Genomic DNA, 17,002 nt, shown 5'->3' with positions numbered 1-17,002 from the left:
ATGTCAAACCTAACTTTGCTAGTTTCCATTGAGTTTGACCCATTACAGCAAACCTGTACAGTAAGTTCTGGCACAGTGAGTTCTTCACCCATATTTTGTGTATTTGTTGATGTGAGTGAATGAAAAACAGCCCTCATTTTCAGTGTCAAACCGGGGTTGAATGGACAAAATGTCTAGACTGTTGACAGAGTGTCTGTCTCATTGGAGCCGAGTCTAATTGGATGTCAAGCTGCTTAAATGTGTTTGTTGTTGTACACAGATCAGACTCTATGGGGACAGGAGTGATAGAAATCATTTTTCACAGTGGTGTTTATTTCATTACCGCAGCCTAATGGCTCAGCAAATCGTCTTTGGTTTTACTGTTGGAGGAAGAGGTTATTGTGTTGGGTGAAATTATGACCATTCTCCTCTGAGGAGAAATTACCTAATGTGAAGCTAACGTTTCACATGAGAGAGCACAGCGAGCTATTCAGAATGTGCTGTGGATCTGATGCCACTGTCAATTTTACTGTTAGCTACTGTGCTTGAGAAAAGAGAAAAAATCCATGTTCTCTGTCATTTAAGTCAGTAAGGGGAAGAAAATGTTAACTGAAGGTGCATTATTAAGTGAGAAAGTTATTTGCTTCTCAAGGTTACACACTTTAAATGGTCCAAGGCTCATGAAGAGGATCAAGAGAGGTCAAACATGTCAGTCTTTCTTAGTGAAAATCAAATTTCAGCCTCATTCAGTGTTAAATAATTGAATCTGACTCAGGAATTGGTTTTAAATGTTTAGAAACTAAGGTTTGCCACATACTAAGCCACAATGGAGGCTCATTAGAAGAAAAAGAAAGAGATCACCTTGGCTTTTCACCAGCGGCTGATTTCTACACTGCTGGCCAATGTCTCAATTATGAAATGTTCCACAGCAAGAAAGAAAGAAGTCCCAGTTGTTACAGTCTTTCATACCACTATCCATCGCTGTCCTGAGGCTGTGTGCATTTTACACAGGCCAACCCAGAGCCTCAGACTATAGCTGCTTGTCAGCCAAGCAGAAACACCAAACGAACATTGAATAATGGCCATACCAGTGGGGAATTCAAAAAAGACAGGGACAATAAAAAAAAAAGAATGAGTGTGAAAGAATGAGAGGAGAGATGACAGCTACTGGCTGGCAAAGTAAACACATGTTCCACCTTGCAATACAGTATTTTCACATTTATGTATCTTGTGTTGTGTTCTGGTATTCCATACCTGAAGGCAACTTATGGATGTGTTAATTAAAGCAGCACATTTTTGAGGCGCAAGTGCTTTCAAGTACAGTGAAAGCCTAACCATCTATTATTACTTATAAGAGCATTTCATTAACTAATGTGAAGAAGTCTTATTAAGTGGTTCAGTGAAGCAGAAAGGTTATGTGACCATGTTGTGAGAGGAGAGAGGGTTATCCTGAATGCCTGATGTCTGATCTGCATGACAGAGCCCAGATAGACCAACACCATCTCGGTAAAAAAAACATGCACAGCAGACACCCCTACAGCACCAACACCACCACAGCTGACATTATTCTCTCCTCATCATATGGAGCGTGTCTCTTATGAGAGGACGAGCACAACATATGTTTCATATAGGATTCACTCGGAGGCATAACATCTGCCGTGTCAACCCAAACAGACTTCACACTAGGTTTTAGAGCAGCGAATATGAGAAAAAGTAGAGTTGAATTTCATTGAAAAAAAATCTAACTTCAGACTGAGTATTGTGTTAGTGATGTTGTTTATAACACAAATGCATTTCATTTGAGCATTATTTGCAATTAAAATCATGTACTTATTTTTTGTTAATTTATTATTATTTATTATAATTCTCTGGGAAGTTAATCAGCAACATCAATTTAATGCCCATGTTCATAAATGATCCAAATGCCAGGGAATTATGCAGGAACTCGTTTCTCAGGTTGAAAACACATTCGCAAATCCATTAGCTATATTACATTTCTTAAATGTATTCATAAAATGAAATCTTCAATTTCTGATTAAGTCGTTGTTTTGAATCCTGCACTATTTGGGGTACTTGTCATTGCTGCAATGACACTGACATGTGAGATAAGACTTAGATTAGATGTGACTGAATCCATAAAATCTTTAATAATAGCTCTCTAAATCCTGTTTTCAGCAGTATGTTGAAAGGCCTTTAGGCGTTTAGTACAAACTGTCTAGCACCAATTAATTAGGTTTAATTAGAAGAGCCAGTGAGATTACCTTATATTTTACCATCTGCCCTCCCCCTTAAGGAAAGTATCCCTCAGCTAAACTTAAATATTTGAATGCATTGTTGTTTTTAAATTGGGAGTACACACACACGTGTGCTCTTTGTTTTATCAAGAACCATAAACCATGTCATATTGCACAGTATTGTGTTTTACCGTTTCTTGAAGAGGCCCCCGGTCTTTGGCTCTGAGCCATGTTCACTTGCCAGAACATGTGGTCTCCATGGCAGCTCAATGGGTTACAGTAAACACCTCAAAGTAAATGAATGAACCTGTTTTAATCCGATAGGTATCCCTTTCTCAACGTCTCAACCAGTCACATCCTGTTTCAAAACATGGAACACCTTGTTATGAGTAATGTGAATGATTTCCAGAATGTTCTCCTGTGTGAGCGCACAGGTTTCAAAGATAATTTTGCTATATTGATTGAGAATTCTAAAATTTACACCACACTAGTGTCAACATATTAATATTAAATATTTTTATTTATATGACACTCATCAAAATGAATGAGCTATTTACAAAAGCCAAATATAAAGCAATAAAGCAATAAGGAACATCAAGTGAACAGTAAAACATTAACCCTTATGTTCTGACCATTTACAGTATATCCCCATATTTAGTGTATATTCCAAACTTCTGAATCAAAAATCCACTTTTCATTCATAAATGGCTTATCAGGCACTGATTAATCCCTAATCAGGTGTTTAAGGAGCAAAATAATGTGTTATTTTACAGTATTGTTAGTATAAGTTTAGTATAAGTTTTACAGTATTTATTTATGGAGATAAAACAGTGGTAACAGAAATAATGATTTCAATCAGTCTGTCTGTCTGGTGTACAATTTCTTTCAAAACAATTGAAATATTTCCATGTTTGAATATTCTGGGTCACTTTAGGAAATGTCAGAACATTTCAGGCTTAAGGAGTGGTGTATGATGTGTTTTTGCTGCTCTCAAATGTTAAAAAGGGTCAAATTTGACTGGTATAAACAGATAGATCTAATTGCAAGAGCAAAATGTGGAAAACTGATCAATAAAATTTCAATATACCATTATGCACAGTCATTAGCATATACAAAGGCACATATGTTAGCTAGATAAAATTAAATGATACGAATCGCTGATGATCTTTGGGTCTTTGGAAGTGATTAAAAGTCTAATTTGATCATACCACAGTCATTATTTTAAATATTACAGATAAAAGATGACACAAGCTTTCTTCATGGTTTTTAAAAGGCCCATTATGGATTTTCCCTCAGTTATCATAGCTGTCAGGGCTGCTGGTGCTGCAGTCCATTTGATCCCCAGACATTTAGGGAATGTGCGTGCAGATAAAAATACGGGCCTTTTGTGATGGTCTTGGACAGGATAACAATCCACCGTTGAGGCCAGCAGCGTGTCCAGTTTGATCTTGTTAAGGTGTCATTCCCCCTTTCATACTGTCCTCATGGTTCAAAGGGCTTTGACTATACCAGCACAAACGTATTTGATTTGGTTGAGGGTCTGCATTCCCAAAGCTCGTGCCATGGCCCCTTTACAGTAAAAGCTTGGCAGATGATATTCATTTGACTCATTTCTTGTAATACGAGTGATTGATAGAATGAGATCATGGATGTAATCAGCTCAATTTTTTTCTACAGGTAGTTGCACTCTGTCACAAAATGAGGAGCTCAACAGTCTGAGGAGTTTTCAGAGCCATGTCACTGATCCATGAGGACACAGTTGAACTCGCTTTGGCACCTATGATGCCTGCAATGAGTGACTCATTTTGGAAAGCCATTGACAAAAGACCCAGGACACCTTGGGGGGCTTAAATCTTCACCAGGCCACTCGATTCTCCTTGATGCTCCCTCAACATGAACAGAAAAATGGGTAGAGCTATATGTTATCCTGATTTATTTGGCATATTAGTGACACAAATACATACACATAGAAAAAAAACATACAAATCACCCAAACACCTGCACTGGCTATATTACTGTAAACATAAAACCCCTCAAAGGTATAAAGATCCTGTAATGAGCCTCATCTCTACGCCTTACCATATGCCCTTTCTGCTTGTCATATCAAATCAGTTTCTCGACTCATTAGTGGGGTGTATTCAGGTCCCACAGTGTGTCCTGTGTCCACTGAGATTTGCAAGCAAATAGCTGGGGGCCAGATTCCTCAGTGAAACACCGCCATCTTGTGGACTATTTAGCTTGAGGCAGGTTGTTGCAGCTCATATCTGGGCTGTTACAAAAGTGTTGTTGGAGCTATAAATGTCTTGCTGTCAGGTCGTCTGTTTTGGGTCTGCAGGCCACAGATCAACCCAGGGGTAAACTGTGGGACAGATATTTTAAGATATTAGAATTAGGCTAATGAGAATATTTTAGTATACTCAGATGTGTAATGATCATGATATTATGATAATGAAGATTGGTTGATATTGGATATTATTGGCAAGGTATAGATTATATATATATAATATATTATTATAGGCTAGGGCTACAGTGCATTAATGTAATTTGGTTTAACAAGGCATCAACAAGGGAATGTAGGCTACATCAGTCCATAATCTGGATCCCTTTGTTTACTATCAGAAATTTAAACTCAAGCTTTCAGACAGTCCGTGTGCGGGTCAAATTGCACAGAGCCGTGGACTCTGCAATGTAAAAGTCAAACGCATAAGCAGTGCTTCAGAATTGTATTTCATCTCTCGTGCACTCTGTAGGGCAGCTCTCATGATGCTGCCAAGCAGCGCTGCGCTGTGTGAGAAATCAAAGCGCAGGCGTCGAGTCGGGAGGGAGCCTATCTTGCGCAGACTGGGTACTGTACATGGCCATTGATGCTGCTGGATAGATGTAGCCCGTGATGTAAATAAGAATGGCGAGGGCAGCGGGTCTAACATGCCGCGTTATCTCTGCTTGACATCGGAACATTTTATGCCAGCATCGGGATTTTATAACAACGCGGGGTCTTTTTCTCGTTTTCATCTGAATCTGCCTTGACAGCTCACCTGATGGTTTTCATTTGACACAAGAGCCAAAAGCAGACGGGCGGCTTCTTCTAATAAACACTCGGGAAAAACAGGTCATTATGACCTTAGTATCCTCCAGTAAAAGAAAACCATCGGATTGTTTTTACGCGGCAGCATTCTGCTTGCATTTTTTGCTTTGGATTTCGTGTGCAGTATCCGGAGAGGAGGATCATCAGTTCAGCGTTGAGGTAAGATATATGGCCTTCCCTCCCTGGCTGTCATAAATGACCGTGCTCTCTCCTCCACATCATCAGTTTCAGCGTGAAAAGCATATATATTGACTCCCCACGTTATCCGTGGGTACAATTACCATAACGCATAACATGGAGACATTGTAAGCCTATCAGGACGGCCCACGCACTGAACGGCGAAAATGTCGCGAATTCTTCATTTGTAAGGTGCAATGAAACAGAAGGATGCTCATTTGAGGTTATTACACTGCGGTCCATGAGCTGAGGTGATCCAGACCACTGATCCCAAATGTGCAACACAGATATAATTGCACCTAAAGGTCTATATCAGCAGTCAGAGATGCCTTACAGCACAATGTTTTCATGGCTGGATATAGTTTTGTGACAGGCCAGCATGAAGTCAGACATGCTTTGGCAGCATCATGGTGTTGGAGGAGATTAAACATTTACAGACACAAGTTGCATAATAGGATTTACTTTTTTGTACCTTATTAATTGATGTCACTTTCATCCTCACCACAGGCTCCCTTCCCACCACTCTGAAGAAATTAAATGCTGAGGCTGACAATCACACAAACACACACACACACACACACACACACACACACACACACACACACACACACACACACACACATCATTATTCAATTTTATGGCTCACTGAAATCTGCCTGATATCTCTCTGAGAGATCTGTGCCTTTGGACAAACACAACACACACTGGAAACACATCCACAGGAGAGAGAGGAGGGAAAAAAAAGGGATAAACAAGGCGTTTAGCTCAGCAGAAAGAGGGATAGATCAGAAGGGGGAGGGATGGACAGATTAGCTAGCTGGAGCATATCTCACAGGCTGTGTTGCAGTGATGGGGAGGCAGCTGGCTGGCGTGTGGATAGCTCTGGATAGCGTGGGCACCTCGTGGCCTACAGCATCAGGATTGAGTCTGGCAGTGACCCCTGGATGATGCTCAGTCTCACCTCTCTCCACTTTATCACTCTTGCTTTGTAGGGCGAGCAGAGGCAGGGCCGTAGTTCTGCACATGTTCACTGGCCGGCAGCCGCAAGACACAAACACTGACTAAGGTCACTAGCAGGAATTCAAATGCAAACAGCTGGATTTATTTCTGAGCAAACAAACACAGACATATTTAAACCTGAACTACTGCTGGATAGACAATTAACACAAACAATTGAATGTCATTTCTATTAGGAACCAAATTAAAGCTTCTAAACATCCCATCCGCTCTGTGATATTAAATATAAATGTAACAACAGCAGCTCATTCTCTGTGCCGTTGGTTTTCTGCTGATAATAGCGATTGTTAGCAACTACTCAGCCTCTTGTGAGATGCAGAATAAATGATGCATGGCCATATTCTTATTGCTTTTTATTATGGGATTAGCAGTGGACGAGAGGTTGAAAAGGCAAGCTGGTGGTTGGACATGTGCCAGATTCACCCACTCTTGCTGTGAAAAACTGGGTAGGGTAACTCATCAAACAGCTATAGTTGTGGTGCCCCTGATCAAAGCACCCTTAACAACTGCAGTGGAGGAATGTCTGTGTGTTTACTAGACAGCCTAGCGTTAAGTGAAATATAATTGTTGAAACAGATAATATATTGTGACAATTACTGACAAAGGAAAGACACAAGGGAGCTGACTTTTAATAATAATACAACATAACACAACAGCTTGGGTAATACGTGAGCATTTTAATAGTGATTAACCCATTATCCCTTTACATTATGACTTTTTCGTTTATTTTGAATAAGCAAGTGCATCCTAGTGGTTAGGAGGACAGTTAGATTCTTTCTCTTTCCTGTGAGTTTTCTAGTAAAGGCAAACAGTTTAAAACAAGTCTTAAAAGACCACAAATCTTTCTTTTTGTTTCCTCCTGCTAGGGATGGCTACAGAGGTATGGATACCTTCCCCGCACAGAACCGGGAATGTCCGTCCTGCGCTCGGCCCAAACCATGCACTCAGCCATTGCTGCCATGCAGCGCGTTTATGGTCTCAATGTCACAGGGACACTGGATGAAAGAACTAAGGAGTGAGTACACAAACACACACACATGTGCCACAGACATGCTGAGGTGAACATGCTCTTTGATTATGCCGTTGACCTCATATAATACAAATGCAAAAAGATTTATTTAAAATCTGGAAGAGATGGCTATTAATATTTCAAACTATTAGTGAAGTACAGAAATAGAAGATGTTAACTTCACCCGCCATCACCTCGCTTACAAGAACCTCGGGTGAAGGTTTTAACACTTTTCCTTCTTCTCATTTTGCATGATGCAGTGATATCACGCTGAGGTGAGAATTAATGTTTTGCCTTTGTATCGTGTGTGTTATTGTACTTGTGATATTCTGATGTGGTATGAATGAGAAACCTTTGATTTCCAATCAAACCCTCATTCAGGTACTGCTCCATCTGATAGTAACTGTAGTTTAGTTGTAGTCTGCACAACACTCCCTCATTTTTATGCTGTGATACGTTGGCACCTGTCAGGAAGAGAACTACTGAGTTCACTTCACTGCTTCATGTTGTTTTGTGAAGATGGTTGCCTCCCGAATTTGAGTCAGCAAACTTGATTCACCTTCTTCTCTTCTCTTCTCTTCTCTTCTCTTCTCTTCTCTTCTCTTCTCTTCTCTTCTCTTCTCTTCTCTTCTCTTCTCCTCTCCTCTCCTCTCCTCTCCTCATTTCTTCTCTTCTCTCCTCTCCTCTCCTCTCCTCATTTCTTCTCTTCTCTTCTCTTCTCTTCTCTTCTCTTCTCTTCTCTTCTCTTCTCTTCTCTTCTCTTCTCTTCTCTTCTCTTCTCTTCTCTTACACTTCCTCTTTTACTTCCTCGTCTTAACTGTTTAAAGTTGGATGCAAAAACCTCGCTGTGGAGTTCCAGACAATTTCAAAAGTGCTTCGAAGTCACGGAAGCGGAGATATGCGCTGACAGGACAGAAGTGGCAGCGTACGCACATCACCTACAGGTGAGAGACAGTGGAAGCAGTTGTCATAACGACCATTGAGTTTAGCTGCACTTATTGTAGAGTTCAGACGTGCCAGTGTTAATTTTCTCAGCTCCTCTCTGTCTCTCATCTCCTCCTCTTCAACCACCTGGGATCACATGCATTGTGTTGTCATAGAGACTGCACAAAGACGTCACATATGAGGGGGCATACCACACACATACACACACACACACACACACACACACACACACACACACACAAACACAACATAGTCAATATCGCACATTTAGAAACACTTAGATTAACACATACATTTGCCCATGTGTGCTGTGAGTATGTATACTTTCCAGTGCATAAATAGCTTACTGGAAAAATGAAAAATGGAATCAGGCAGGTTTTTTTTAAACCCAGTTTTTCTAATTTATTCTTTCCTTTTCATAAAGCAAAACAAACAGTTTTAGCTGAGTAGCATGAAGATTGAAGGCTTTCCTTTTGTGCCTTTACAGTAAAACTGTTTAAAATCCTGAAAGTAAATTGTCTGTAATCTCAGCAGAAATATTAAAACTCTCATCTTATCTCTCCTGATTAAGCTCCAGTTTTTAATGGGTTCTGAGGAGGACTGATAAACGGGTCCCCGGCACAACTGCAAATTGACAGGTTACAGCAGTAATTGACGATAACACTGTCAATTTATTCAAATCCTTCCTTCCTCCCCGAATTTGAATTGATGAGCCACCTCTCCTAATGGAATGTCAATCAGTGCTGAGCCAGTGCTGCTGCTGACTGCACTTTATTCATGAAAATGAGTGGCAAGAGAGAGAAGATTTCCCATTCCTCTCTGCCTGCCAGGGACTGATAACGACTGCTGTGTTAAAAGTTCAGTGAAAGCTGCCGGGCTTGAAATAGTTGTGTCAAGTAGAACTTCTTTTCAGTGTCTCCTCATTTTGAGAAGTAAAACTCAAAATTAATGGGATAACGAGGCATGGAGTTGTCTATTTTATTTTGTTCACAGCAGTTTCAAACTATGTGTGTGTGTGTATGATTGTTGCACCATTTACATTATATTTATTTTATTACAACCTGCAGATCATTTTCTCAACCTGATAATGCCTATCTCAATTACTTATTTTCCTCCTGCAGCATAAAAAATGTCACACCAAAGGTGGGCGCCAGGGAGACACACGATGCCATTCGGCGGGCGTTTGACGTGTGGCAGGGTGTGACTCCCCTACGCTTTGAGGCTGTTCCATACAGTGCCCTGGAGACTGGCAGGCGTGAAGTGGACATCACCATCATCTTTGCTTCGGGTTTTCATGGAGACAGCTCACCTTTTGACGGGGAGGGGGGATTCCTTGCACACGCCTATTTCCCAGGCCCGGGCATAGGAGGGGACACGCACTTTGACTCAGATGAGCCCTGGACCCTTGGCAACCCAAACCATGATGGTAAGTGGATGAGAAAATGGATGTAAACCTGAATCCATAGATAAAGAGTAAGAGAAGATGACAACGTTCCATGAATAAATGAGCAAGGAAAGCATGAAAAGCTAGAGCAGGACAGTGGAAAGAAAACTATTAAAGGAAGAGATTAAGAATAGCAAAGAAAGGAAAAAAATGGAAAAAAGTAAGATTGAGGTAAGTAAACAAGTAAGGCATGTGGAAGGATTGAAGAAAGCAGAAAAAAGCTCAGTCATTGGTTGGAGCAAGATAAGGATTGATGGAAAGCAAATAATGGAAACAGAGATGGCTAGGCAGCAGGGTGATATGACAGAGATGGTATCACAGGGCAGGGCATGAGGGATGCTTAACCAAAGACAAAGAATTCAGAAATGTCTTTGATCGGGCTGTGCTCTGTAAAGAAGCATCACCCCATCTGTCAGGATTTTGATGTTTTTTTCTGCATAATAAGCTCTTCAGATGACAGGATAGAAAGCCCTGCTATTTTAAGACATTGGTTGCCATCACATGATTATGGCTATTCTGTTTTTCTGTGAAATGGATGTAGCTCAGTGGTATGGACATCTGCAGACAAGTAACAGATAAATACCATCACTTTAACAAAACTGAAACATTACGTCATGTCATGTCATGTGATATCATGTGTGTTACGTTGTGTTGTCTTATGTTATGTTATGTTATGTTATGTTATGTCATTGTTATGTCATGTTGTGTCATGTCGTGTCATGTCGTGTCTTGTCGTGTCTTGTCGTGTCTTTCATGTTTTGTTATGTAAGAACAGGCTAGTTTAGTTTATTTTAAGTTATAATACAGAACAGTGGCCTACATAACATGTAATGTGGGTCACACAGCCAGTGTAGATTTTGGCTGGGCACTGCAGCTGCCCAGAGAGGGAGATTAGATCAGCCTTTCTTCACCATGCATCCACACACACTTTAATTATGCTACCTACAGGGTGCCAGGCTTGTCAGAGCACCATCAGGCTGCTTTGCTAATACCCATGTGCCACACATCACCTTTCTATCCTCCCATTAGCGGGAAAGGAGGGTTACAACTCACATTGTGTTTGTTCTGGGAAGCTGCTTGCCACCCATCAGTTCCCCTCCTTTTCTTTCTTTTGTTCTCTTCCTCCAATGATAATTGTCTCAGACTCCAAAGTCAAATTCATGTTCACCCTTGTGCAATGTCCCATAGTTATCCATGTGGAGTGCTGTGGCCGATTCAGAAAAGCTTATGTATCTGGAAAGCTGTGCTACCTTCAATGGGCTTTCACAGCGGTGTAATTATAAATGTTGCATGTTGACATGTGCACTAATGGTAGCCCTGGTCTGCCTCTTGGGAGTCCTTATGGGACATTTTTGGTTACGTGGAAGTGGCTGGATGTGTTAGATAAATGGAGGAGGGGGAGGTGTAACCTTTTAGCTGCTGGCTGAGGGTCAGTGGTTGTTCTGTACTGTGCTTCTGGCAGGAGTGGATATCATGTTTTAAAGGGCAACAATCTCCTGGGGACAGCTTCAGTCACAAGCTGTACTTAAATACTGTACTTCTTTCTAAATCAGGTTGACACTTAAGGCTGCGTTCAGACTGCAGGCAAATCTGATTCAAATCTGATTCCTTCTCAAATCAGACTGGGCCACATTATTGACCAATCTGACAGGTTGCTGTGGCAACGTCATCCGGTGGAGGCGTCATCTAGTGCATATTGTGTGATGTCATATAATTGTGACAGCAAACCGGATGTAATGTAGAAATGTGTTCAGGTGCTTTGTATGAACGTGTTTTCTCTTGCCTCGGGCAAAAATGTGAATGTGTATCTCTACTCTCTGTGGCTCACATGTGGCTTATCTTCTCTTATGGAGCAAAAAAGAAAAAGTGCTCATGCTCAGCAATTTACCCAAGTAATCTTTACTTGCACAGCATTGCACAATAATAGCTTAATGGATTGAGTTACTCTGAACCCGAATGCTGAAACTAATGATTGTTTTCATTGTTGACTAATCTACCGATCATTTGCCATTATTAAGAATTTTGTTTATAAAATGTCAAAAAGTTATGGGAAATTCTAAGGGTACATTGTCAGGTGAAAAAAAACCCTCAAGGTTTATAGTTATGATTATATGATTGTTTTTGCACTTTTAGTAAAGCTGTCCTTGTCTCCTTTTCAGGTAACGACCTGTTCTTGGTTGCTGTTCATGAGCTGGGTCATGCCCTCGGTCTGGAGCACTCCAACGATCCCACTGCTATCATGGCTCCTTTCTACCAGTACATGGACACAGAGAACTTCAAACTACCTCATGATGACCTACAGGGCATCCAGAAAATCTATGGTAACCCTCAATCACACATTTGTCTCTCACTTTAGTCTTTATAGCCTAGAAGATATTGAAGTTGAACAAATGAACTCATATCTTTGTCTGTAAATTTTAGACAGTAAGAAAAACACTTCACAATGTCACACATTTATTCTATTGATCCAATAGTTGTTTTGAAGCTATATCACACAATTCTAATTTTAGAAAATGAATTTAGGCCTCAAGTAACATAATCTCTATTACAATTCCCACTACAGTATAATATTGTATTAGGTTGAATGCCAATAAGCAGCATTTGTCAGCTGTTAAAGAGGCCTGGCAACCGCATGAGTCAGCTAGCAGAGCTCCAAATAGGCCAAATCATCTGTGCCAAAATTAAAGGTGACTTGGTAAAAAATAGAGACAATGGAAGAAAGATGAAATACATTCTGTTTTCGTCTCTTTAGGTCCACCAGATAGAGCCCCACAGCCTACCAGGCCCCCACCTACAGTCCCTCCTCCTCGCTTCCATCTTCCCTCAGACCCCCGCAAGCATGACCGCCATGCCAGGCCTCACCGCCCTCCACAGGGGGCTAAGCCCTCCAACCCCAACTCCAAACCCAACATCTGTGACGGAGGCTTCAACACCCTGGCCATCCTCCGACAGGAGCTTTTTGTGTTTAAGGTAAAATTGGTCATCAGCAGGAGTAAACATGGATGCAGGTCTTAAAGCAGTTTGATGATGACAAGAGTGATGATGATTGCACCATGTCCATTTCTATAGGACCAGTGGTTCTGGAGAGTACGGGATAACTCAGTAGTCCCTGGCTACCCGATGCTGATCAATTACTTCTGGAAAGGCTTGCCTCCCAAAATTGATGCCGTCTACGAAAACAGCGAAGGAAAATTTGTGTTTTTCAAAGGTAATAAAAAAGAGATTTTCATTCCTTTTTTTACTTTTTTGTGTGGAGTTTTGGCCACATTATCGTATCCCTAGTAGCACTGTGAAGCAGTGTTTTTTTTTCTACCACTTGTGTCACCCTTTTTTGCTGATTGATAACGGGTGGCAGTAACATGCCAAGTGGTTGTTTAGTGTTCTGTATGGTAGCAGAACAGGTGCAGGTCCGGTACAGCTGTCTGTCCATCAGGCAGATTAACATGACATCTGTCACCCAGTAGGATCAGAGTGCCTCATGCTTTATTTATTCACTCAGGGGGACTTAACTGTGTGTGTGTGTGTGTGTGTGTGTGTGTGTGTGTGCTTGCGTGTGTGTGTGCATTTGTGTGTATGTTTGTTTGTGCGTGCATGTCTGTGTGTATATGTTTGTGTGTATGTTTGTGTGTGTGTGTGTGTGTGTGTGTGTGTGTGTGTGTGTGTGTGTGTGTGTGTGTGTGTGTGTGTGTGTGTCTAGCTACTTTCTGTGAGCACACCACCACACCAGCTCTCCTCACTCTGCCTGAGGCACTGATGATCAAACTGAATCAAATGCAACAATAGCTTCAATAAAACTCAAAACAAGTCTCAGTGGAGTTGCCTTCAGAGCATCATCTTGCTGTTGATTGTATTATAGAAAACACTGCATAGATTTTCTGTTGTGCAGACATTTTGTATTTGTAACGAGATGATACATCTGACCTTTGATATCACATGAAGAGAAATAAATAGACTCACTTGCAAAAAAACCTACACAGAAAGCTTGAATGAGCAGAGAGCCGGCGGTCTTTCGTCTAGCACCATTTTTGAGGTCATATTTATGATAACGTCTTTGTCCTAGAGCTGCCTAACTTTATGTGTTTATTTTAGGAAACCGTTTCTGGGTCTTCAAGGACACAACTCTCCAGCCTTCGTACCCTCAGGATATCTCGTTGTTCGGGAGCGGCATGCCCACTCAGAGTATCGAGACAGCTGTCTGGTGGGAGGATGTCGCAAAAACCTACTTCTTCAAAGGAGACAGGTCTCTGTGGAAAGATTATTAGTACTTTATCTGTTATGAAGTTAATAACAAACAGTCGGGCAGAACTGGAATCTCTCAGAGCAGAAACGACTACTCTGAAAACCTCAGATGTCTTAAATATCCATTCTTCTGTTTTGATGATAAATTGTCTCCTTTTAACCAAATATAGTAATTTTATATTTTAGGTTTCTAAGTTTAATGAAGTATGTAGGATTCCTAGAGGCTCATTTTCATCAGTTCCTCTTTATCAATGTAATTGTTTCTTCAACATAGTTATAGGACTGTTCTCTTTTGAAATATTAAATAGTTTCACAGGTTTGTTTATCAATGCCTCTTCAATGTTGGCATGGATTCTTTGGCATCCTTGGCGCTCTGTAAGCTGCCACAAGTTTGAAAATGGCGATTGCCGCTTTTTACAGCTGACGAATGCTGCTTATTGGCATTCAACCCAGTATGGCTCAATGTTAGCAATGGTTTTGATGGTGATAATATTATTATAAAGTTTAAATGCTTTTCAATCAAGTATTTACATTACGTTGTATATATTTTTGGCGTTATTCTTGGTTGTACAGTAGTTGGTGATCTGAAGCTGGTAAAATCAGAGAATCTGTTGTTTATGCATCTATGTGTGTTGTTGGGGTCTTAAAGTTTGAGAGTATGCCAGTGTGACTCACGTGTTTGTTCAGCTGTCATGATAAATCATACCCTAAGAGGTCAGGGTATCCTGTGGTGAAAGCTGACAAAATGCTTTGTCATGGTACTGTCATCCTTCAACCTGCTGCTGCACATCATGACAAATGGGACGTTCAGACTCCATCGTCTGAAGCATGATTTTATCTCTCCCCCTCTGTGTGACAAGGTGGTGTTTGTTCTAATCTGAAGAAATGACACTGTGTAGCATGATTTATGTGTGTGGGCGCCAGTGTATGAAAAGCAGATCAATCACAACAACAGATCCGTGCTGCAGATAAATGCAGTATGGATGATTGATTGATCACTTTCATTGGTCATGTGAATTAAGTCAGTTGCTGATAATTACTTGGTCAGATAGAGAGTGAAGACTGACTGGCTGTGAGGTACAGATTGTCACTGTAAACACAATGTACAGATATCCAGTGCAATGTCAGATTTTGACATCTTTGATATTTTTGTCCTTGTCTTCTAGTCTGAAAATAACATCCTCTGAGCTGAGTTGACTTTTTTAGCTGGGTTATATGAAAAATAAAATAATCCGCCTTTTAAATCCAACTCAAAATTGTCTTGCACTGAAGTACTGTGTTAAAGATAATGGACAGTATCATATACACATGGGTTGGCCTCAGAGGTGGTACATGTCACTAACTACTTGCGCTCATAAACCTTGGATCTGTACTGACTGTCTATTTCTGTCTCCTGTTGTAGATACTGGAGGTACAATGAGGACATGAGGACCATGGACCCAGGTTATCCCAAACCCATCACTATTTGGAAGGGCATTCCCGACTCTCCACAGGGGGCTTTTGTAGATAAGGCCAACGGTATGCCAACTTTACTGACTATATAACCAGTTAGTGAGATTGCTGCCAAGTAGTTTCACAAACAAAGATATATGATGCTAGACACTTATACAAGATCAATCTCAGTTTAAGAGCAACACCTTCAAACTTGGCAAAGCTTTTTGCCAGAGAGATGTTTTGATTGTGTTGTTGAGTATGCGTCAGGATTGTTTAAGCCCCAAATGCAACAACTTGACAGAAATAATATAAAAAGATGACAGAACAGCATTTGCAACAACTTGTGCTGCAATTTTCTGGTTTCATTTTCTTAGAGGTCAGCATACAGTGAAAGGAATAACAGGAGAGTGATAAACAATGGAAAACAGAAACTCAATGCATACACGGCTGTTGCAATACACTACACTCCAAGCAGTTATTAGCAAAGCATAGTGTTTTTACATGGCATAAGTTAGGTAAGAATTAGTCCTTATAAGGATTCATTATTACCTCTGCTGCAGTCAGCAGTAAATTTCTGTTTTCTCCCTATTTTTCTCAAAATATTATATTATCAGCTGTTCTTGTTTCTCTTGTTCAAAATGGTCTTCACCTTTTAAAAAATTGACACAGCAGTAATGGAATCTTTGTTTAAATGGAGACTGAAAGACAATAACAGACTAATTTGACTACTTTACTGTGCTATGGGGTGGTGTAAGCAACTGAAGAATGGTTGGTGTCTTTGTTTATAAAAAATAATCACTAACTCTTGTTTCTCACAATCCCTCCATCCAGGCTTTACCTACTTTTACAAGGGAAAAGAGTACTGGAAGTTCAACAACCAGCTGCTTCGTGTAGAGCCTAGCTACCCAAGATCCATTCTGAGGGACTTCATGGGATGTGATGGTCTACCTGCGGATCCCGACTGGGACTGGAACCCTCCGATAGCAGAGGAGCGCCACTATGACAATGGTGATGTGGATGTTGTCATCAAACTGGACAGCGCTGGGGGCACGGAGAAAGCAGTGGCCATTGCTATCCCCTGTGTGTTGGCGCTGTGCATGATGGTCCTTCTCTACACTGTTTTCCAGTTCAGGAGGAAGAGCACGCAGCGCCACATACTTTACTGCAAGCGCTCCATGCAGGAGTGGGTCTGAGGGGATTGTTACTGCACTGTATAGAGAGAGGTGTGAAGCTCTGATAAAGGTCTAGTTATTGCTTGAAACCCTAAGCACAGCAATTGGAAGCACTGTAAAGGTACAGTACAGGAAGATTGCCATGTTGGCAGATTTTAAAACTGCTCGAACTCTTAACGTGCAAGTGGCAAGGAAGCGAAACGATCAGCAGAACTCAACTGATGACAGTGTGGGAGCCACATCTCCTATGTCCAACTAATATGTATG

At 40.9% G+C, this 17,002-nt stretch overlaps 1 protein-coding gene across 1 annotated transcript; it reads left to right on the top strand.

The window, feature by feature from the left end:
- The first annotated feature begins 5,406 nt into the window (after positions 1 to 5,406).
- Positions 5,407 to 16,756, top strand: mmp16b (matrix metallopeptidase 16b (membrane-inserted)). The gene is made up of 10 exons (XM_053329378.1): positions 5,407 to 5,457; positions 7,359 to 7,507; positions 8,329 to 8,445; positions 9,568 to 9,872; positions 12,050 to 12,211; positions 12,643 to 12,860; positions 12,960 to 13,098; positions 13,980 to 14,130; positions 15,532 to 15,647; positions 16,395 to 16,756. Exons 2-10 carry the CDS (start codon positions 7,404 to 7,406, stop codon positions 16,754 to 16,756), a joined length of 1,674 nt encoding a protein of 557 aa, XP_053185353.1. The 5' UTR covers positions 5,407 to 5,457; positions 7,359 to 7,403.
- Positions 16,757 to 17,002: the final 246 nt, after the last annotated feature.

This window comes from Scomber japonicus, chromosome 12, assembly GCF_027409825.1.
Source record: "Scomber japonicus isolate fScoJap1 chromosome 12, fScoJap1.pri, whole genome shotgun sequence".
Classification (NCBI taxonomy): Eukaryota; Metazoa; Chordata; class Actinopteri; order Scombriformes; family Scombridae; genus Scomber; species Scomber japonicus.
The sequence above is the reverse complement of the archived record's forward strand: the minus strand, read 5'-3'. Positions and strand labels throughout refer to the sequence as shown.

Coding starts and splice junctions, on each gene's coding strand:
- mmp16b (XM_053329378.1), top strand. CDS start 7,404: ATGTCCGTCCTGCGCTCGGCCCAAACCATGCACTCAGCCATTGCTGCC. Junction 12,212..12,642: donor GGGCATCCAGAAAATCTATG/GTAACCCTCAAT, acceptor TCGTCTCTTTAG/GTCCACCAGATAGAGCCCCA. Junction 12,861..12,959: donor AGGAGCTTTTTGTGTTTAAG/GTAAAATTGGTC, acceptor CCATTTCTATAG/GACCAGTGGTTCTGGAGAGT.